General features: G+C 41.2%; 1 protein-coding gene across 3 annotated transcripts in view; it reads right to left on the bottom strand.

Annotated features, from left to right (window-relative positions):
• The window catches only part of IFT140 (intraflagellar transport 140), a 478,284-nt gene that overhangs the window by 315,199 nt on the left and 143,848 nt on the right, over positions 1–19,237 (bottom strand). For all 3 annotated transcript variants that reach the window (XM_033914590.1, XM_033914591.1, XM_033914593.1), the window contains exon 11: positions 666–738. In XM_033914590.1, coding sequence (XP_033770481.1) covers positions 666–738 — 73 coding nt within the window. The remainder of the gene's footprint in view (positions 1–665; positions 739–19,237) is intronic.

Here is a 19,237-nt window from a genome sequence, read left to right as displayed (position 1 = left end):
ACTGAGCTCTAAAAAGAAAACAACAACAATAAAAAAAATTCCAACAGGCTGGCTAGCTAGGTGTCTCCAAAGAGCTGATCCTGCTAGCAGAAGACATCTGCTGTGCGAGACTGAGTCTTCTTCCTGGCAGAGATCCCACCAAGTGGGAATCTCCAGGCACCGAGCCTCCAAAGAATACTAAGCAAAATACCCCAAAACAATAAAAACAGCACAGCAGATTAAAAACACTTCTGAACAACTTGCTTGCTGAAAACAAACTGAAGGGGCAGGAGCAGCTCCCTGGGAAGCAGGAGGGAGCAGAAGGAGTGGGAAAACATGATTGACAGTTTTCTGCAAGCAACTTGCTGGTAGGGATATAAGGCCCTAGTGTTCAGGGCCACAAGATACATTGCACTAGAATATTCAGTTATGTATCAGAGTTTTCACTCATAATTATTGCACACCTTCCATTTTTGTAAAAGAGACCTTAATCATCTGTCACATATTTTCCCAGTCTTAATGATATTTTCTCTCCATTAGAATTTTTATTTTCTTTCTTCATGCCTCCTCTTGTTCAGTTGATTTGTTCCACTGAAACATCAAAATCCTGTTGCTATAAATCCATTACTTTCCATGATTTGTTGCATACTTTCCTTACTGTTCTCAACACACTGGAAGAATTTTACCTGTATTTCGCAGAGTAGCTCCTGATGGCTCATACACTATCACTTGTTTCCCATTCCAGACTGCAATAGCTTCCTAGGAGGATATAAAGAAATGTCAGGGATATATACATAGCTCATTATATATATTTTTTTAAATTCTTTATTCATTTTCATATTTTACATGAAGTGTACAAAATATTGAATTACAACTTATGAATACACAATATCACTTTTATATCTATTACATAATATTCTAAACATACTTTTATCCCCTCCCCCACCCCCCCACCCCCCACCCTTCAAGTACTTTCCAATCACCTTATACATATTGTATGCCATATTATAACATGTTATGTAAAATTATTTTCACTACCCCCTCCATGTGTGCCATAAAGAAGACAACGAAAAGAAGAAGAAAAATCCTACTATTCATTCACTACAATATTTTGTCAATGGCCTCCATATTTTTATAAATTTAGGATATGTCCCTTTTTGTATTGCTATTGCTCTTTCCATTTTGAATATATGACAAATTGTATTCCACCAAAATGTATAATTAAGGTTACTATGATTCTTCCAGTTATTGGATATATGCTGAATGGCAACCCCTGTCATAACTAGTTTAAAAGCTTGTTATTTTCTGGTGAAATTTGACTTTTTTTTCTCATCATCATTCCAAATAACACTGTATCATATGATATTGCTACATGATTTTCCATCAATTTATTAATTTGTGGCCAAATTGCATTCCAAAAACTTTTAATGTAGGGACAATGATACAGTAAATGATCCAATGTCCCAAGTTCCAGATTACAGTGCCAGCATTTATTGGACTTAGAACTATCTAATTTTTGCAAACGGGTAGGGGTCCAAAAAGCTCTATGTAATGAAAAGAACCAAGTTTGTCTCATAGATGCTGAAACTGTACATCTCATTCTCCAAGACCAAATTAGTGGCCATTGAGATGCAATAATTTGATGCTTAATCTCAATGCTCCAAATGTCTCTTAGACCATTTTTTGGTTTTTTATTCAAATATCCAGATATTAATTTATACCACAATGCAGCTTGATGCCCTAGGAAGTCTGCTTGAAAACATAAGAACTCTAAACTGTATTGATTATTCAATGTTTTCCATTCAGGGAACCCAACCTGAATGGCCTGCTTCAATTGCAACCATTTAAAACTTTGTGTTTTATTAAGACCAAATCTATGTTGCAATTGTGAAAACTCCAGCAGTTTACCTTCTGAAATAACATCATTTAGAGACCGAATGCCTGCAATAATCCAGTTCTTCCAAAGGATTTGAGCTCCGCCAATTTTGATTCTGGAGTTTATCCATAAAGACTGATTAGTTGACTTGTTTATTGGGATAGGTGTTAATTTACTAATAAACCTCAACGTTTTCCAAGTATCCATTAATATCTTATTTTCTCTGTATCTTCTAGGCATGTTGATACTTGGAAGATGAACTAAATTTAGGGGAAACATAAGGCGCCATTCCAAATACAACCAATCCGGTGCATTATCTATAAGTTCTGGGAGGATCCAATACATACCCTGACGTAAAATATAGGCTTGATGGTACCTATAAAAATTTGGAAAATTTACCCCTTCCTCCTTAATTGATTTTTGCAAAGTTACTAAAGCTATTCTAGGTATTTTACCAAGCCAAAGAAATTTCGTTAAAATGCTATTAAGCTTTTTATAAAAGGACCCCTGAAAATAAATAGGTATCATACTCATTTGGTAACAAACTACAGGCAACATCATCATTTTAATAGTTTGAACTCTCCCCCACCAAGAAATATGTAAAGGGTTCCATTGCTCACACAACTCCGTAACTCTTTTTAATACAAATTTTTCATTTTCTTTTATGTATCTTCAATTGTATTTTTAACTTGAATACCAAAATATTTAAATCCTTCTTCCTTCCATATGAACGGAAAATCATCAAATAGTCCTTTTACACAATGAACATTTAAAGGTATAATTTCCGACTTACTCCAGTTAATTTTATAACCTGAAAATTTACCAAACATATCAAGTAATTCTAATAGACAAGATAAGGTAGACTCTGGATTTCTCAAATAAAGTAAAATATCATCCGCATATGCCGAAATTTTATACTCCATATCAGAATATGGAATACCCTGTATCCCCTTTGCTTGCTGTATTGCTAACAATAAGGGTTCTAATACAACATCAAATAACAAAGGAGATAAAGGACAACCTTGTCTAACTCCCCTTTGCAATTTAAAGCCTTCAGATAATCTATTATTAATATTTAATCTTGCAATCGGGAAGCTATACAATGTTTTTACCATTTGTATAAATCCAGAACCTATACCAAACCATTCTAAAGCTTGATACATAAAATTCCATTCTACCCTATCAAACGCTTTTTCTGCATCCAATGAAACTGTAAAAGCCGGTTCATCGATTTTTTTTTATAAATTTAACATATGAAACAATAATCTAGAGTTATTAGAGGAATGCCTTTTAGCAACAAAACCAGTCTGATGCGTGTCTATAATATGTGGGAGAGCTTTGGCTAATCTCAAAGCCAAAATTTTCGCCAAAATTTTATTGTCCACATTTATTAAAGATATAGGCCTGTAGTTCGAAACCAAAGTAGGATCTTTATTTGGCTTAGGCAAAACAATTACTACTGATTCAGCCATAGTATCTTTAATATCACCTTTTATAAGTTGTGTCTGATATAAATTTAGTAAATATGGGGAAAGGACATTTTGAAATGTTTTATAAAATTTTACTGTATAACCATCACCACCTGGAGCGGATCCAACTCTAAGAGATCTCAATGCTGTTTCTAATTCTTTTAATGATATAGGTTCATCTAAACTCCGTTTTATATGATCAGGAACCTTAGGTCCATTAATTAAATCTAAAAAATTTTTACCATCTTTTTGCCTCTCCAAATAAGGCTCAGAAGAATACAATTCCTTATAAAATTTTAGAAATTGTTTTAAAATTATATCCGTTTGATTCGTTATTATACCATTATCATCTTTTATCCCATTAATATTAGTTCGTCTTTTTTTTTGCTTTAAGATAATTCGCTAATAATCTTCCCGCCTTATTAGAATTTCCATAATACATTGTCTGCTTGGAAAACAAATTTCTTCTTATCATTTTTGAAGCTAAATCATTATATTTACCTTTTGCTTTCAAAAGAGCTTGCAATACCTCATGTTCCCATTTACTTACCAATTTAGTTTCTAATATTTTAATTTATTTTTCTAAGTTTATATACTGCATTTTAATCTGTTTCCTAACAAAAGCCGAATAAGATATAATATAACCTCTCATGGTCGCTTTAAATGCGTCCCATACATTTTCAATAAATGTATCCTCCACTAAATTTATTTGGAAGTAATCATTAATTTGTGTTTTAAAATTTTCCAAAAATTTGTCATCGACAAGCAATGCATTATCAAATCTCCAAAGAGGTATTCTATTCTCTAATTGATCTAGTTGTAATTCTATCCATACTCCCGCATGATCCGAAATAATAATAGGATCTATGGAAGCCTTAATCACTTGTTGCACCTTATGTGATGAAATAAAAATATAATCTATTCTTGAAAATGATTTATGAACCTGTGAACAAAATGAAAATTCCTGATCATTAAAATGAAGAATACGCCATATATCCTTCAAATCACATGATTGAGCCAAATTATCTAAACCTAAAGATTTTATACTTTTACCTGGTTTTTTATCCAATAATGGATCCATTACAGCATTAAAATCTCCAGCCACCACTAAATTAGAAGCAGCCAGTGGTAACAACATACTCTGCAATTTTTTTAAAAATTCTGATTGATTCGAATTAGGGGCATATATATTGAACAACATCAGGGTATTATTTCCCATACTCATATCTATATGTAACCATCTTCCAAGTGGATCTGAATTTACTACTTAAAGTTGGCCATACACTTTTTATTTATAAGAACTGCTACCCCTGCTTTTTTACCTACTGCTGGAGCAAAAAAACATTCCTTCACCCACCCACCCATTAGTTTCTGTGATTCCTTTATATTCAGATGAGTCTCCTGCAAACAATAAACATCCGCATTTTGCTTTTTTAAAAATGCTAATACCTTTTTCCTTTTGATTACATGATTCAGGCCATTAACATTAATAGAGAATATCTTAAAAGACATAATATATTTTAAACTTCTCATCATAATCTTCTTCCTTCCTTCTTTCATATTTAAGATCTAAAGAACTTCTCTCAATGACACACATTTTTATCCCTAAAATACCCAATCCCTTATTAATCTTTTCCTTAATCATTCTAGTAATACCTTTTAAGCCCATCTTTTTCCCCCTCCTCCCCCCCAATATAATGACTGCTTAAGGACACACATTGGAACAGCAACCCCAACTTCCCCCTCCCCCCAGGCAACCAATATTTATTAATAACCCCTTTATCATTTCTTAAGACAAACTCACTAACTCTCCACAATGTATCTTAGTATATTTCACTTCTAATCATAAAATCTTTTTTTTTTTACCATTTTAAAATAATTACTTTCTCTATCTGTTATTTAACCTTTGATCACATAACCATATTTAACTCCTAACATTCCATTAATGCATCTTTATCTTCTCACCAATCTTTAAATTCATTTCCCCCATATTTTACTTCATACAACAATTCTATCATAAATATATATTTAATAAAGTATTATCATTTTTCTTATATCTCATACTCTCTAATCCAACAACCCCTATCATCCTTTTAATACCTAAAAACAAATATCCATTACTTCTTTAAAAATTGTTTACAATTTTATATTTTTATCTTCTATTTATATATAAACATTTTATTTCATTCTGAAAATTAAAATTTTCATTTTATAATTAATTTTTTTTTAATACATTTATACATTTCCTTTTTTCCAATTAAAATTCAATCCTTTTAAAACTATAAAATTACAAAATCAAACTTTACATTTAATCTTTTAGTCATCTCCTTCAATTACCAATAAATTCATATTATGTATCTTTCTTGTATATTATTCATTTTCCTTTCCTTGCATCTAAATGTAATATATCTTTTCTGTCTATAATTAGTCCATTCTATATTCTTCTTTTTGTTGTCCTTTCATTCATTACTTTTCATTTGCTGACATTAAATTAACTGAACTTTCATATTTATTTCTTATCTGTATCCATCTTCCCTTAAGTCTCTTGACTGTCAATTGTCATTTTATTTAATATCCTTTTAGTCTATCCATTCTGCTTTCTTCTTTTTCCCATTTGTATTATTATCTTGTCCATTCTTCACTTTTCTCCTTTTGTTAATTATTCAAATGCTTTATTCCTTTCTGTTCACTCTTTACTTCAGCCATCCATCCCTCAATCTTCTAAAGTTCAGTCTCATGAGTTTCCAATCCATCCTTCTTGCTTTTACTTCTTTATATTCTTTTATTGTCTTTTTCCCTTGTCCATTTTATTTCCTATTCTTTATTTCATATTCTTCTTTCTTCAACACTCCAAAGTCTCATAGTTTTTTACATTAAATTTTTTGCTCAATATCCATCAAACCAGACTTAATATTTTCTTTTCATTTCAACATCCATTGTGCTAAAATGACATAGGTTCTGATTTTGAAAGAAAGGTCTTTAGCTTTTCCGGATCTTCAAAATACAAAGATTTATCCCCACAAGATACCCTCATTTTTGCTGGGTAATACAACCCATATTTATATCCTTTTTCCTTTAATTGAGGTCTCAATTCAAGGAATTTCTTCCTATTGTTTGCTGTATTTTTAGCAAAATCAGGCAAAAACCATATTTTGGATCCTTTATAATTTAAATTTTTATCTTTCTTGGCAGCATTTAAAATTTCTATTGCTTGCTGGTATCTTAACATCTTGAATATTAATGGTCTTGGCCTCCCTTGATTTTCCATATTTTTTGTTGGAATCCTGTGCGCCCTTTCTATTTCCAAAGGCTGTTTGAAATCCAACTGCAGTATTTTAGGAATTAGATTTTCTAAAAACTGTATGGCATTTTTCCCTTCCAAATTTTCCTGCATTCCAAAAAGTTTTATATTCTTTCTTCTTCCTCGGTTTTCATAATCTTCCAGCTGATTTTTCAATTGAATAAGTTCCAAACTGTCATTTTTACATCTTTTTCCTTCACATTCTAAACCCTCCATTTTAGCTTCTAACTCTGTTGTTCTTTTATTGGTTATTTCCATTTGTCTGTGGATATTCAGTATTTCTTCCTTCATTTCAGCCATATTACTCACATTCTCTTTCAGCATTTGTTTAATTTGCCTCAGTTCCTCCATAACTTCGGCTTTGCTTAACTCCTCCGACTCTTCAGCAGGAAGCGGAACCTTACTCGGGGTAATTTGATCCTGCTTCTGCCTTTTCGCCGACCCACCAGTTTCGTTTTTATTTTGTCGGGTGCTTGCCATGCTCCCGCTCTTCTTTTCGATATTTTCGCCGAAAACGGCTTGAAGGGGAAAACTTTTTTTTTAACAACCGTTGCCTAGTTAAGAGGAGCGCTGCGATCACACGTCCATTTTGTGTGCGCACTAAGCCACGCCCCCTACATAGCTCATTATAAATAAGTAATCTGACCAGAAGGATGAGTATATGACCACAAATATTTTATTTTGAGACAATCAGATATTTCTGAATGCTGAAGAGGAAGCTGCCTTAAATAATGATTATTTCCATATGCAAGTTTCATATTTTGGAAAATCAGATTTAAGCTCCAGTGGACAAGAAAAACACCTTTAACTGTAAACAAATGTAAAATCAATAGTATTGAACTGACCTTTTATCAGGCTTTCATTCCACTAGAGTGAACACAGGACTACAAACTTCAGAATAAAACTGGACTTTTTTAAATCGGCCTATTTTGAAGAAATCCAGATAAAGTTTTGGCTGCTTCAAAAACAGAAACATAAAACTGAGATACAGCAGCAGGACAGGAATCAGCTAGTTGCTCAGACAGGAACTAAGTCAGGAATCTCAAAGTCCCTCCTTGAGGGCCGCAATCCAGTCGGGTTTTCAGGATTTCCTCAATGAATATGCATTGAAAGCAGTGCATGCACATAGATCTCATGCATATTCATTGGGGAAATCCCGAAAACCCAACTGGATTGCGGCCCTCAAGGAGGGACTTTGAGACCCCTGAATAAAGTGATATACTGTACCTGTTTACAGGTTGCAGTTTTCAAAGGGAAGTTCCTGGTAATATAACTGAGCAACATAGGGATACCAAGCCCAAAGGAAAAAGATCATATCTTCCTGCAAGCACATGAAGTGGCATTAAGGATGAATTTGGAAAAAATGTCAGGGGAGAGGAGAAGTCAAGTCAGCCCCCTGATTTAGTTTATAAAATCAGCAGGAGAGGAGGAAAGGCAGGGGCTGTCCAGTAGAGAGTTGCAAGGGGACAGAAATCCCACCCATCCCCGCCAGGATCCTCTCTGTCCCCACCCATCCCCGCAAGGAATTACCTCCATCCCCACCCGTCCCCCATAAAAAGCAGCAATTACTTCTGATAGGATCATCAATTCCACAGTTTCTTTTGAGTTTGTGCTGCTGTTTTTCTTGTGGAATCTCTTTGGAGGAACCTTTTTTTGTTTTCTGTTCAGGTAATTAACTTATAAACCCTCTCTTTTACTAAGGCTGACGTGTCCATTATATTATATGGACGAACCCTGCTTCCAAATAGAGAGTTGCGCGGGGACAGAAATCCCACCCGTCCCCACCCGTCCCCGCCAAAATCCCACCCATCCCCACCCGTCCCCGTGAGGAATCCCTCCGTCCCCACCCGTCCCCGTGAGGAATCCCTCCGTCCCCACCCGTCCCCGCGAGGAATCCCCTCCGTCCCCACCCGTCCCCGCGAGGAATCCCCTCCGTCCCCACCCGTCCCCGCGAGGAATCCTCTCCGTCACCATCCTTCCCTATAAACTTCAGAAATAGTTATTTTATTTAATTATGCTACTGAATTAAAGGCTCTGGTAGAGACCCATTTACAAATAAGCAAAGAGACTATTAATTTGGAAATATTAATTGGGAAGAATACATACTTTGTAAATGGGTTTCTACCAGAACCTCTAATGTAAATATAAAATATAAATACTCAGCTGATGAGAACCCACAAACTGTCAGCTGAGGACTTCCTTTGCAGTTGGCCTGGGGTCCCTTTTGCCAAGCTTGGCAGGCAGCAGTAGCGTCCCTGAGTCACAGATGCTGGCACCTCAGTGGCTCATGGATGCTGCCAGCGACTGCTGCGCTTGGTGGAGGGGAGTTCTGACCATCTCTAGAGGAGGTCCTCTGCTGGCGGTGCTTGGGGATCCCCACCAGTCACAGCAAGGGCCAACAAGTACTTCAACACTGTAGAAATAAAACCAGAAATGCATTTCCTTTTCTTTTGAACACAAAACAAAGATATCTGCCATATACATTTCCCAAGGCAGATGACTCTATGCAATGTCACCTCGGTAACAAAATACAAAAATAGACAAATACACCCCCTCCCTTTTTACTAAACCACAATAGTAGGTTTTAGCACAGGGAGTTACGCTGAATGCCTCGCGCTGCTCTCAATGCTCATAGGCTCCCTGCGCTAAAAAACAATATTGCGGTTTAGTAAAAGGGAGCCATAGTGCAAAATATAGACAGCAGATATAAATTCTCAAAACAGACACATTTTGATCACTAAATTGAAAATAAAATCATTTTCCCTATCTTTGCTGTTTGGTGATTTCATGAGTCTCTGGTTGCACTTTCTTCTTCTGACTGTGCATCCAATCTTTCTTCCTTTCTTTCAGCCTCCTGTATGTTTCCTCTCCTCCAGACCTCATTCTCTCCCCCAACTTTTTCTTTCTGTCTCCCTGTTCCCCCTTCTTTCTGTCTCTCTGTCTGCCCCCTTTCTTTCTTTCTCCGTGCCCTCCCCCAAGCCACTCGGTTTGCTGCCACCGCCATCGGGGAATAGTCCCCAAGCCACCGCTGTCCCAAGCTTTCCCTGCAGAAGCGTCGCGCTGACCAGCATTCCGCTCCCTGACGTCAATTCTGACGTAGGAGAGGAAGTTCCGGGCCAACAAGGCATTTCTCCTCATTCCATCCAGCCTGAGCCCCATCTCTCCTTGATCCAGCATTTCCCTTCTGTGTCTGTCAGAATTACCATTCCACCTATTTTCCAGCATCACCCTTCTTTGTGTCCATCTCACCTATATCCCTATCTCACCACTTTTTCAGAATCTTCATTTGTCTCTGTCCTTGTCTTTACCCCATATTCACCATTTGCCCTTTCAATGTCTTTATCTCCCCCCCCACACACACTTTTTCAGCATTACTTCTATGTCTCTATTTCACCTCCTCTTCATGTCCCCTCTGTATCTCTATCCTTATTCAGAAGGTCCTGCTTACCCTTTCTCTTCTTTGTGTCACTATCTCCATTTTCAGCTTTCCCCCCTTTTCCTTTGTTACTGCACCCTGTAGCCAGAATCTTTCCACCCTCTCTCCACTCCGGCCCAGCCCAGTATGAAATATTTCCTTTTGTTTCTCTCCCCTCTCTCTTCTCCTCCCTCACCCACGAGTCCTGCATCTGGCCCTCTCCCTTCTACCTGCACCTGGCAACACCCCCCTGCTCCGCGGCTCTCTTAAGCAACTCGTCAGCAGCGGTGATCAAGACAAGCTGCCGACATCGAGGCCTTCCCTCTACGAGTCCCACCTTTGTGGAAAAAGGAAGTTGAAACAAGCGGGACTCGCAGAGGGTAGGCCCCGACGCCAGAAGCTTGTGTCGATCGTTGCTGCTGAGTTGCCGAAGAGAGCCGCAGGTAGAAGAGAGAGGGAGATAGGAAGGCTGTAGAAGCTCCGGAGCATGACACCGAACCCGGCCAGGATGATTTCTTTTTCAGGCTGCTGCTGCCGCTGCCATCCCCCACCCGAAATGACAAAAAACAGCCTAATGCCCGCGTCGGGAAATAGCCATGCTGAGCAGTGAGCTCAGCACGTACACAGATGAAAGCCTTGCTTGCTGATTGGTCCGGCGGCACGGTGGGGCGGGGCCGCCGGACCAATCAGCAAGCAAGGCTTTCATCTGTGTACGTGCTGAGCTCACTGCTCAACATGGCTATTTCCCGACGCGACGCCAGACTTGTAAGCTGCATGCTTGCATCGCCAGAATTTAGGTAGGTTGTTTTCATCCCCGTGGGAGTCCCGTGGGCAAGGGGGCGTCCCCGTGGGAGTCCCGTGGGTCAGGGGGGCATCCCCGTGGGAGTCCCGTGGGCCAGGGGGCGTCCCCGTGGGAGTCCCGTGGGCCAGGGGGGGAACCCGCGGGATCCCCGCGGGACCCGCGGGATCCCCGTTCCCGTGCAGACCTCTACTTCCAAAGCCTTCCATCCCCATGGGAGTCCCGTGGGTTAGGGGGGATTCCAATGGGATTCCCACGGGACCCGCAGGATTCCCACAATCCCCGTTCCCGTGCAGACCTCTACTGTCCAGTTTAACATTTTAAAACAAAATAGGAGAAAGTGAGATATGAGGGTCAATGTAAGTCTGTTATTAATTATTGAGCAAATCGCTAAATTAGAACAAGAATTTAAACAAACTATTGAACAAATTTCAGCTTCACACCATTTTTCTGTCTCCACCCCCTCCCCTATGCTCTGGCATCTCTCTCTTCTCCTTTCCTTCCTTCCTTCCAATTCTACCCCATCTCTATCTCCTTCCCTTCCCTCCCCCCATGCCCTGGCATCTCTCTCCCTCCATACTCTAGCACCTCCTCTCCCTTTGGTCTGGCATTTGTCTCCTTAAGTTTCCCTTCCCTCACCCCATGCCCCTCCTTCTAACATCCCTCCCCCTCCATTATCTGGAATCTCCTCTCCTTCCTTCCTTTCTCTCCCTCCCTTCTTCCTTCCTTTCCCCTAGTCTGTCATCTGACTCCTTCCCTCCCCATGCCCTGGCATCTCTCCCTCCCCCTCCATGGTCTAGTATCTCCTTTCCTTCTTTCCTTTCCCTCCCTCCCATGTACTGATCTCCTCAGCCCGAGGCATGTTCCGGCCGTGGACTGGCAGAAAATTTCTGTGGACCGGCACTGGTCCAAGGACCAGCAGTTGAAAAACACTGTTCTCAGGAAGAACATTTACAGTCAATCATCATTCCATGTCATCATCCAGTCATGATATCACTTGTGGTGTCCCTCAAGGATCACTATTATCTCCAATCTTTTTCAACATTATTCTTAGCCTTCTAATTACTGTGGTTTAATCATTTGCTATCATATGTTCTGTTTATGCAGATGATATTCTTTTTTGTTTTCTTGGTTCCCCTTTGTCCGCGGATTTGTCCCCTCTTCAAACCTGCTTGATGCTTTCTCAAGTAGACTATATGACCACCATCTCATCCTCAACCCAGAAAAGACCACTACATGTTAGATCTTGAAACTCAATTCTGAATTGAAACTCAATTCAGAAAAAAAACAAATTCTTCCTGGCCAGTCCAAACGACAAGATCAAAGACCCTTCTATCCCCCTAAATGGCCAGGCCTTCCCCATAACAAAATCCTTAAAAATTCTAGGAGTGACCCTTGACCGCAACCTTACCCTCGAAACACACACTGACCTTCTGGTCAAAAAGGGCTTCTCCACCCTATGGAAGCTAAGATCCATTAGAAAGTACTTTGATACTTCCTCATTCCACCTACTTGTTCAAGCCTCCATCTTGAGTCTACTTGATTAATGCAATATCATCTACCTGGGATCCTTCAAAAAAACCACTCAAAGATTACAAATCATCCAGAACTTGGCAATCTTACTGATCTTTGGCCTAAAAAAATGGGAACATTTAACTCCCTACTATCAAAGACTCCATTGGCTACCCTTGGAGGCAAGAGTGCAATTCAAGTTCGCCTGTTTCTGTTTCAAATCCATCCTAGGGTTAGCCCCTCTATACCTAGTACCCCACTATATTCTAGACCGTCCATCAAAACTCACCCATCTGTTTAGCCATCCAACCCTAAAGGCCTGCCGGTACAAAAGATATATGAATAGAACTTACGCCTTCCGAGCAGGTCAGCTTAATAATTGGTTAGCCAACATTATCCCTCGCACTTCATCCTACCTAAACTTCAGGAAACTACTAAAAACCAACCTATTCACCCGATTTACACCTTGAGACCCCTAAGCCCTTCCTGATTTATCTTTTGCCCTGATTTACCTTTTTCTCTGATTGTACCATTCGCTGATTGTTCCTATTTTACTCTGATTGTACCATACCCTCTGATTGTACCATTCGCTGATTGTCCAGCCCATCTTTGTTGTAAACCACCTCGAATTACTATTGGCTTTGGTATATAAGAAATAAATTATTATTATTACCTTGGGCTCTCATTCACAATTGACTCTTACACCAATACTTTTCAATACACCAATTACATCAGTTAAAAGTTTCCATTATCTTGGAGTTACCTTAGACTCTCAACTATCTTTTTATGAACACATTTCTAAAAATGTCCAATCCTGGTTTTTTTTACTATTTACCAGCTTTGTTATCTTCGCTCTTGACTTTGATTCACTTCGTACACTTTTTTATGTCCTATTAATTTCTAAACTGGATTATTGTAATTCAGTTCTTCCTGATATCACAATTACTCAATTAAAACATTTACAGAATCTTCAAAACAGTGCAATTCGTATGCTATGTTGGGCTTGCCCCTTTCATCACTTTTTTTAAGACTACAATGGCTACCAGTCCAGTTTCATATTATTTTTAAGATCCTTACCTTGACACACAAAATTTTCCACTCAGGTCAACCTCTGTTTTCCATGATTATTCTACATACTCAGTCTAGAGCCCTTTATTCTGTAGTTGTGAAACGACTTGCTTTCCCAGGTCCCAAACAAGCAAATTGGGAATCAACAAGAAAATCTGCTTTCTACTTTATCGCCCCCTAAACTTTAGAATGACTTACCCCATTTTTACAGCTTGAATCATCCTTCTTGAAATTCAAATAAGTGTTAAGCTCTAATGAAAAGATGGGGGTTTTTCCACTTAATGTTTAATTTAGTAATTCTAAGCCTGCAGGGACACAGATATCACATGAAGTCATTAGATTTAAATGTTATTTTATTAGTTTGTTGTATGAATGAAGTTCTTTTCTTTTTTATTTAATGACATTCCTTTCAGAGATATATTTAAAAAATGTAAATCACAATGACCCATTTGTGGAAAAATGCAGTATATTAAGCCTAAATAGTCCACCAAAAATACATACTATGGGGCTCATAATCAAAACTTAAATATGTTTATAAACCCGCCCAAGTCAGAACTTGGATGACCTAAGAAACAGGTCATTCAAGTGCTGATAATCAAACCAAATTTCTGGTCGTCTTGTGAGCTTGCCAGCGCCGGGTTTAACGCTGGCCCCTGGTCAACGCTTAGCAACGACCGACCTCAATGTGCCTCCAGAAGAAGTTGGAGGTCCTGCTGGTTTTTATCAGTATAATAAAGAACAAAAAAAAAAACAAGTTGTCAGCAACAATAAAGTTTTACCCCCTTTGAGTCTCACTTTATTGCCTAAGTAGCAATTTGCCAGAGTTAAGTCTTTGAACTCCAAAAAGAAAACACGAACATAAAATCCGGGCTTCTAACACATAGCCCATACCTTTCTTGCAGGTACAAGCAGGTAAGTAATCAAATAGTTCATAGTAGCACTGCCCTATCAGTCCCACAGTCCAAGAGGGACAAACAAGATAAGGCTACCAAAACTTGCCAGCTTTATCAGAGTCATTCAAGGTGCTGCTTAGACACTTGTAGAATGTGTTGTCCAGGCCTGGCTTGTAACAGGCCTTGCCCAACTAACCTAACAGGCTGGTGGGGGAAGGAAGTAGCTGAATCCACTTTAACTAAACTTGCCACAATTGGCTCCACAATCCCAACCCGAGGATCTTGTGTGGATTCTCCCCACTACTATCTCTTCACTCCTTCAGCAATCAAGTCCCAGGCAAACAGCAAAAAGGCAAAAAGTAAAAATGCCAAGAAAAAAAAAAAAACACACTACATTTAATGTCCCAAGGTCAAGCAATTTCACTTAGCTTTCATCCATGCATATTTCTTCCGGTTCCCTGGCAGTGTCCATAAACTCCGTGGCATCCGAGCTAGCTGTCTGTCTGGCTTCAGGGACAGGAGCTACATCCAACATTTCAACGTCCTGGCTTTGTGTAGACTCAGGAGCCCAGTCCCGCGAGCCTCTTTCCTGGGCTGGCCCAGGGTAGACTGCCTTAGCCTTTCTCAGTTCAGCCTCTAAAGCATTCAGCTGAACACGCCCTGACCTGAAAGGGGGAAGGGCCTCTTGTTGCTTCTGCTGGGTTTTCTTTTGAGCCTTAATTGAACCCAGCAGTTGTGCATTACCTGAGCTTTGAGCCTGCCTCTTAGGCTGTCCTTTTTGGTAAGGCACCTCCTGCTGCTCCAGGCTGTGCTCCCACTCATCTTCTCCTCCCCAGGGTTCTGTAACATGGTGGTTCAATTGGAACTCAGACCCTATCTGTCTGTCTGAGTTTAACCTGTCACACTGGTTAGCCCTTTTCAGGGTAAGGCTTGGGTTATGAGGAGCCTTATCTGGAACAAACTTAGCTTTTAGGCTAGGGTTGTGACAGTATCCAGGGACTTTTCGGCCCTGATTCTCCAAAAGTGTGTCCCGATTTTAGGCAGCTGTAGGCGTCCTACAGCTGTCTAATCAGCCAATCGGGATGCACAATTTTTTTAAAAAATGCTTCCCAGGCAGCCCTGAAGGCGCCTCCGGGAGCCTAGGGAGACCCGCAAGATGCCTAAGCTCGCCTAAGGGCCTTAGGCGGGCCTTAGGCGAACCTAGGTGGCCCTACGCGTCTCCCTAGTAGAGGAAGAAACCTTAAAATGTAGGCCAGCAAAATGCTGGTCTACATTGTAAGTAGACGCAGCCGCTATACTTATCGCGGCAAGGGATCTCTCTGCCGCTATAAGTATAGCGGGCCGCGGCCTGTCCGATCGGATGCCCCCCCTCCAACACTACCGACCCCCCCCTCCCCCGAAATTACCGATCTCCCTCCCACCCCGACACTACAGATTGCTGGCAGGAGGGTGTCCAATCCCTCCTGCCCGAAGACGCACCCCTCCCCGCCCCCCCCGGCGCTAACAACCCCCAAACCTCCAAACTAACCTGTTCTTCAGGCCAGACGGTTCTTGCCCGGGGTGGGAGGGAGATCGGTAATGTCGGGGGGGGAGGAAGATCGGTAATGTCGGGGGGGGGGGCGGTCGGTAGTGTCGGAGGGGGGGACATCCGATCGGACAGGCCGCGGCCCGCTATACTTATAGCGGCAGAGAGATCCCTTGCCGCGATAAGTGTAGCGGGCCGTGTCTAATCTAACCCGATTCTCTAACCAGCGTCTGTAATATGGACGCCGGTTACAGAATCAGGGTTTTAGTGTAGGCCGATTCTGAATAGGACGCCTCTCACGGGCGTCCTTTACAGAATCAGGGCCTAGGTGTCTTGCGGACCTCGCCTTCAATATAGGCGGCCTGCCTGGGGAACATTTTTTTTTTTAAATGTGCATCCCGATTGGCTGATTAGACAGCTGTAGGACGCCTACAGCTGCCTAAAATCGGGACGCACTTTTGGAGAATCAGGGCCTTCAGGTCTCTGTATACCACTATGCGCCCAGAGCTGAAAGGGGCATATCTGGAGGAGTGCATAGGGTGGTATTTGGGCGGGATGTGGGTGACCTAGACTTATTCGTCCTGCAGGGATAGTCAAATGTTTCATGAGACTTCCTGGACGAAACTTATACGTTGTGAGTTAGACGATGTAAAAACAGGTATAAGTGGCAAAAAGGTATCCAAAGTGACTAGATAAATATTGCAGAGACAATGTAAAGAACCCCAGACACTCCTCCAGTGATCATTGACCCCTTCACACTGCCAAAGATATTAGAATAAAAAGTACATGCCTGTCTCCGGAACATTAGCACCTGCTATAGGAAAACCTAGTAGAGCAGCATACAGGTGTCTTAAATAGCCTGGGGTGTGGGCTAGTGAACCATAGAGAGGAGGACCCAAGCCATAAGCTTTTCTAACTAGAGAATGACACGGGGAAAAAATCTGTCCCCCTCACGGCCCCGTCATCATGCCATCATCCCCTTTACCACCCCGTCCCCGCCGTCCCCTTCACCACCCCGCCCCCGCTGTCCCCTTCACCGCCCATCCCCGCGGCATCCACCCTTCCTTCACGCCACCTCACTGCCCTTCGGCACCCCATGCGCAATCCATGCATCTCCCTCCTCCTTACCTTCTCGGCGTGTTTTAAGGTTTCAGACTTGTTAAAAGCCACCGGAGTGTTCATGCAGTCGCGTGCGTGTGTGGGCGGAAGCTTCTCCTCTGACGCAACCCCCAACACCCTATACTGCCACATAGGTGCCACCTGCAGCCATAAGGGATATTGGGGTGGTGGACAGGTGGGTATAGTGTGGTTTGGGTGTTGTTTGGGGGGGCCCACCATAACCTGTAAGGGAGTTATGGTGAGATGTTTATCTGGCACCTTTTTTGTGAAGTTCACAGCAGTGCCCTGTAAGGTGCCCAACTGCTCTGTTACCAGTTCATCACAATACTGGCCCCTTGTTCTGGGCATTTGGGACTTGAACAAATTTTTGGTCGAAAATGTGGTATAAAGACAGACATACGGGCGGTCTGGAAGATCAATGGCCTGGACGTCCAGATAGATGATTTTCGCAAAATAAATATGCTAGATATATTTTTTGAAAATGGACATTTTCCCCCTGCCAATTTTGGGAGTATAGTGCCATACATCCAAATCAGACTTAGATGTATCTTTTGATTATGAAGTTTTATTTATTTAAGTTTCAAGTTTTATTTAAAATTTGATTAATTGCTTAATCATACTTCTAAGAACATAAGAATTGCCGCTGATGGGTCAGGCCAGGGGTCCATCGTTCCCAGCAGTCCGCTCAAGCGGCGGCCCTTAAGTCAAAGATTAGTGCCCTGAGTCTAGCCTTACCTGCATACGATCTGGTTCAACAGGAACTTGTCTAATTTTGTCTTGAATCCCTGGAGGGTGTTTTCCCCTATAACAGCCTCCTGAAGAACATTCCAGTTTTTTACCACTCTCTTGGTGAAGAAAAACTTCTTTACGTTTGTAAGGAATCTATCCCCTTTTAACTTTAGAGAGTGCCCGCTCGTTCTCTCTACCTTGGAGAGGGTGAACAACCTGTCTTTATCTATTGTTTCGATCATGTCCCCTCTCAGTCTCCTTTTCAAGGAAGAAGAAGCCCAGTTTCTCTAATCTCTTATTGTACAGCAACTCCTCCAGTCCCTTAACCATTTTAGTCACTCTTCTCTAGACTCTTCTCAAGTAGTACCGTGTCCTTCTTCATGTACGGCAACCAGTGCTGGACGCAGTATTCCAGGTTTTGGACGTACCATGGCCCAGTACAGCGGCATGATAACCTTCTCCGATCTGTTCATGATCCCCTTCTTAATCATTCCTAGCATTCTGTTTGCCCTTTTCACTGCCGCCGCACATTGCACAGACGGCTTCATTGACTTGTCAACCAGTACTTCCAAGTCTCTTTCCTGGGGGGTCTCTCCAAGTACTGCACCGGACATCCTGTATTCGTGTATAAGATTTTTCTTACCGAGATGCATCACCTTACACTTATCCACGTTAAACCTCATTTGCCATGTCCCATTTCTCGAGCAGGTCTTCGCAATCCTTCTGCGTTCTCACTACTCTGAATAACTTTGTATCGTCTGCAAATTTAATCACCTCGCTCATCGAACCAACTTCCAGGTCATTTATAAATATGTTAAAGAGCACGGGTCCAAGCACCGAACCCTGCAGCACTCCACTCATAAGAACATAAGCATAGCCTCTGCGGAGTCAGACCATAGGTCCATCATGCCCAGCAGTCCGCTCCCGTGGCGAACCCCCAGGTCAATGACCTGTAAGTGATCTATTACTCTAAAGCATTTGTACTGTATAGTACCCCTCTAATTGTACCCTTCAATCCCCTTTTCCTTCAGGAACTTGTTCAGTCCCATTTTGAAACACACTCATGACGCTTTTCCAGTCCAAGTATTGTCCATTTACCCCCACTTTCTGTTTCCTATCCGCCAACCAGTTTTTAATCCACGTGAGTATTTCAGCCTCGATTCCATGGCTCGCAATTTTTCAAAGTAGTCGTTCATCTGGGACCTTGTCGAACGCCTTCTGAAAATCCAGATATACAATGTCGACCAGGTCACCCTTGTCTATCTGCCTGTTTACTCCCTCGAAGATGTGCAGCAAGTTCGTCAAGCAAGATCTTCTTTTGCTGAAGCCGTGCTGACTGGTCCTCATCAGATTGTGTCCGTCTAAGTGATCAATGATGCGGTCCTTTATCAGCGCCTCTATCATCTTTCCCGGTACCGAAGTCAGACTCACCGGTCTGTAGTTTCCCGGTCCTCCCCTTGAACATTTCTTGAAGATCGGTGTAACATTCCAGTCTTCCGGAATCCTTCCCTTCTAAGTGATGTACATAGCTAAAATCCATTACATTTTCAGG

This window comes from Geotrypetes seraphini, chromosome 11 (assembly GCF_902459505.1).
Source record: "Geotrypetes seraphini chromosome 11, aGeoSer1.1, whole genome shotgun sequence".
Lineage (NCBI taxonomy): Eukaryota > Metazoa > Chordata > Amphibia > Gymnophiona > Dermophiidae > Geotrypetes > Geotrypetes seraphini.
Note: the sequence above shows the minus strand (reverse complement) of the source record. Positions and strands in the feature narration are given on the sequence as shown.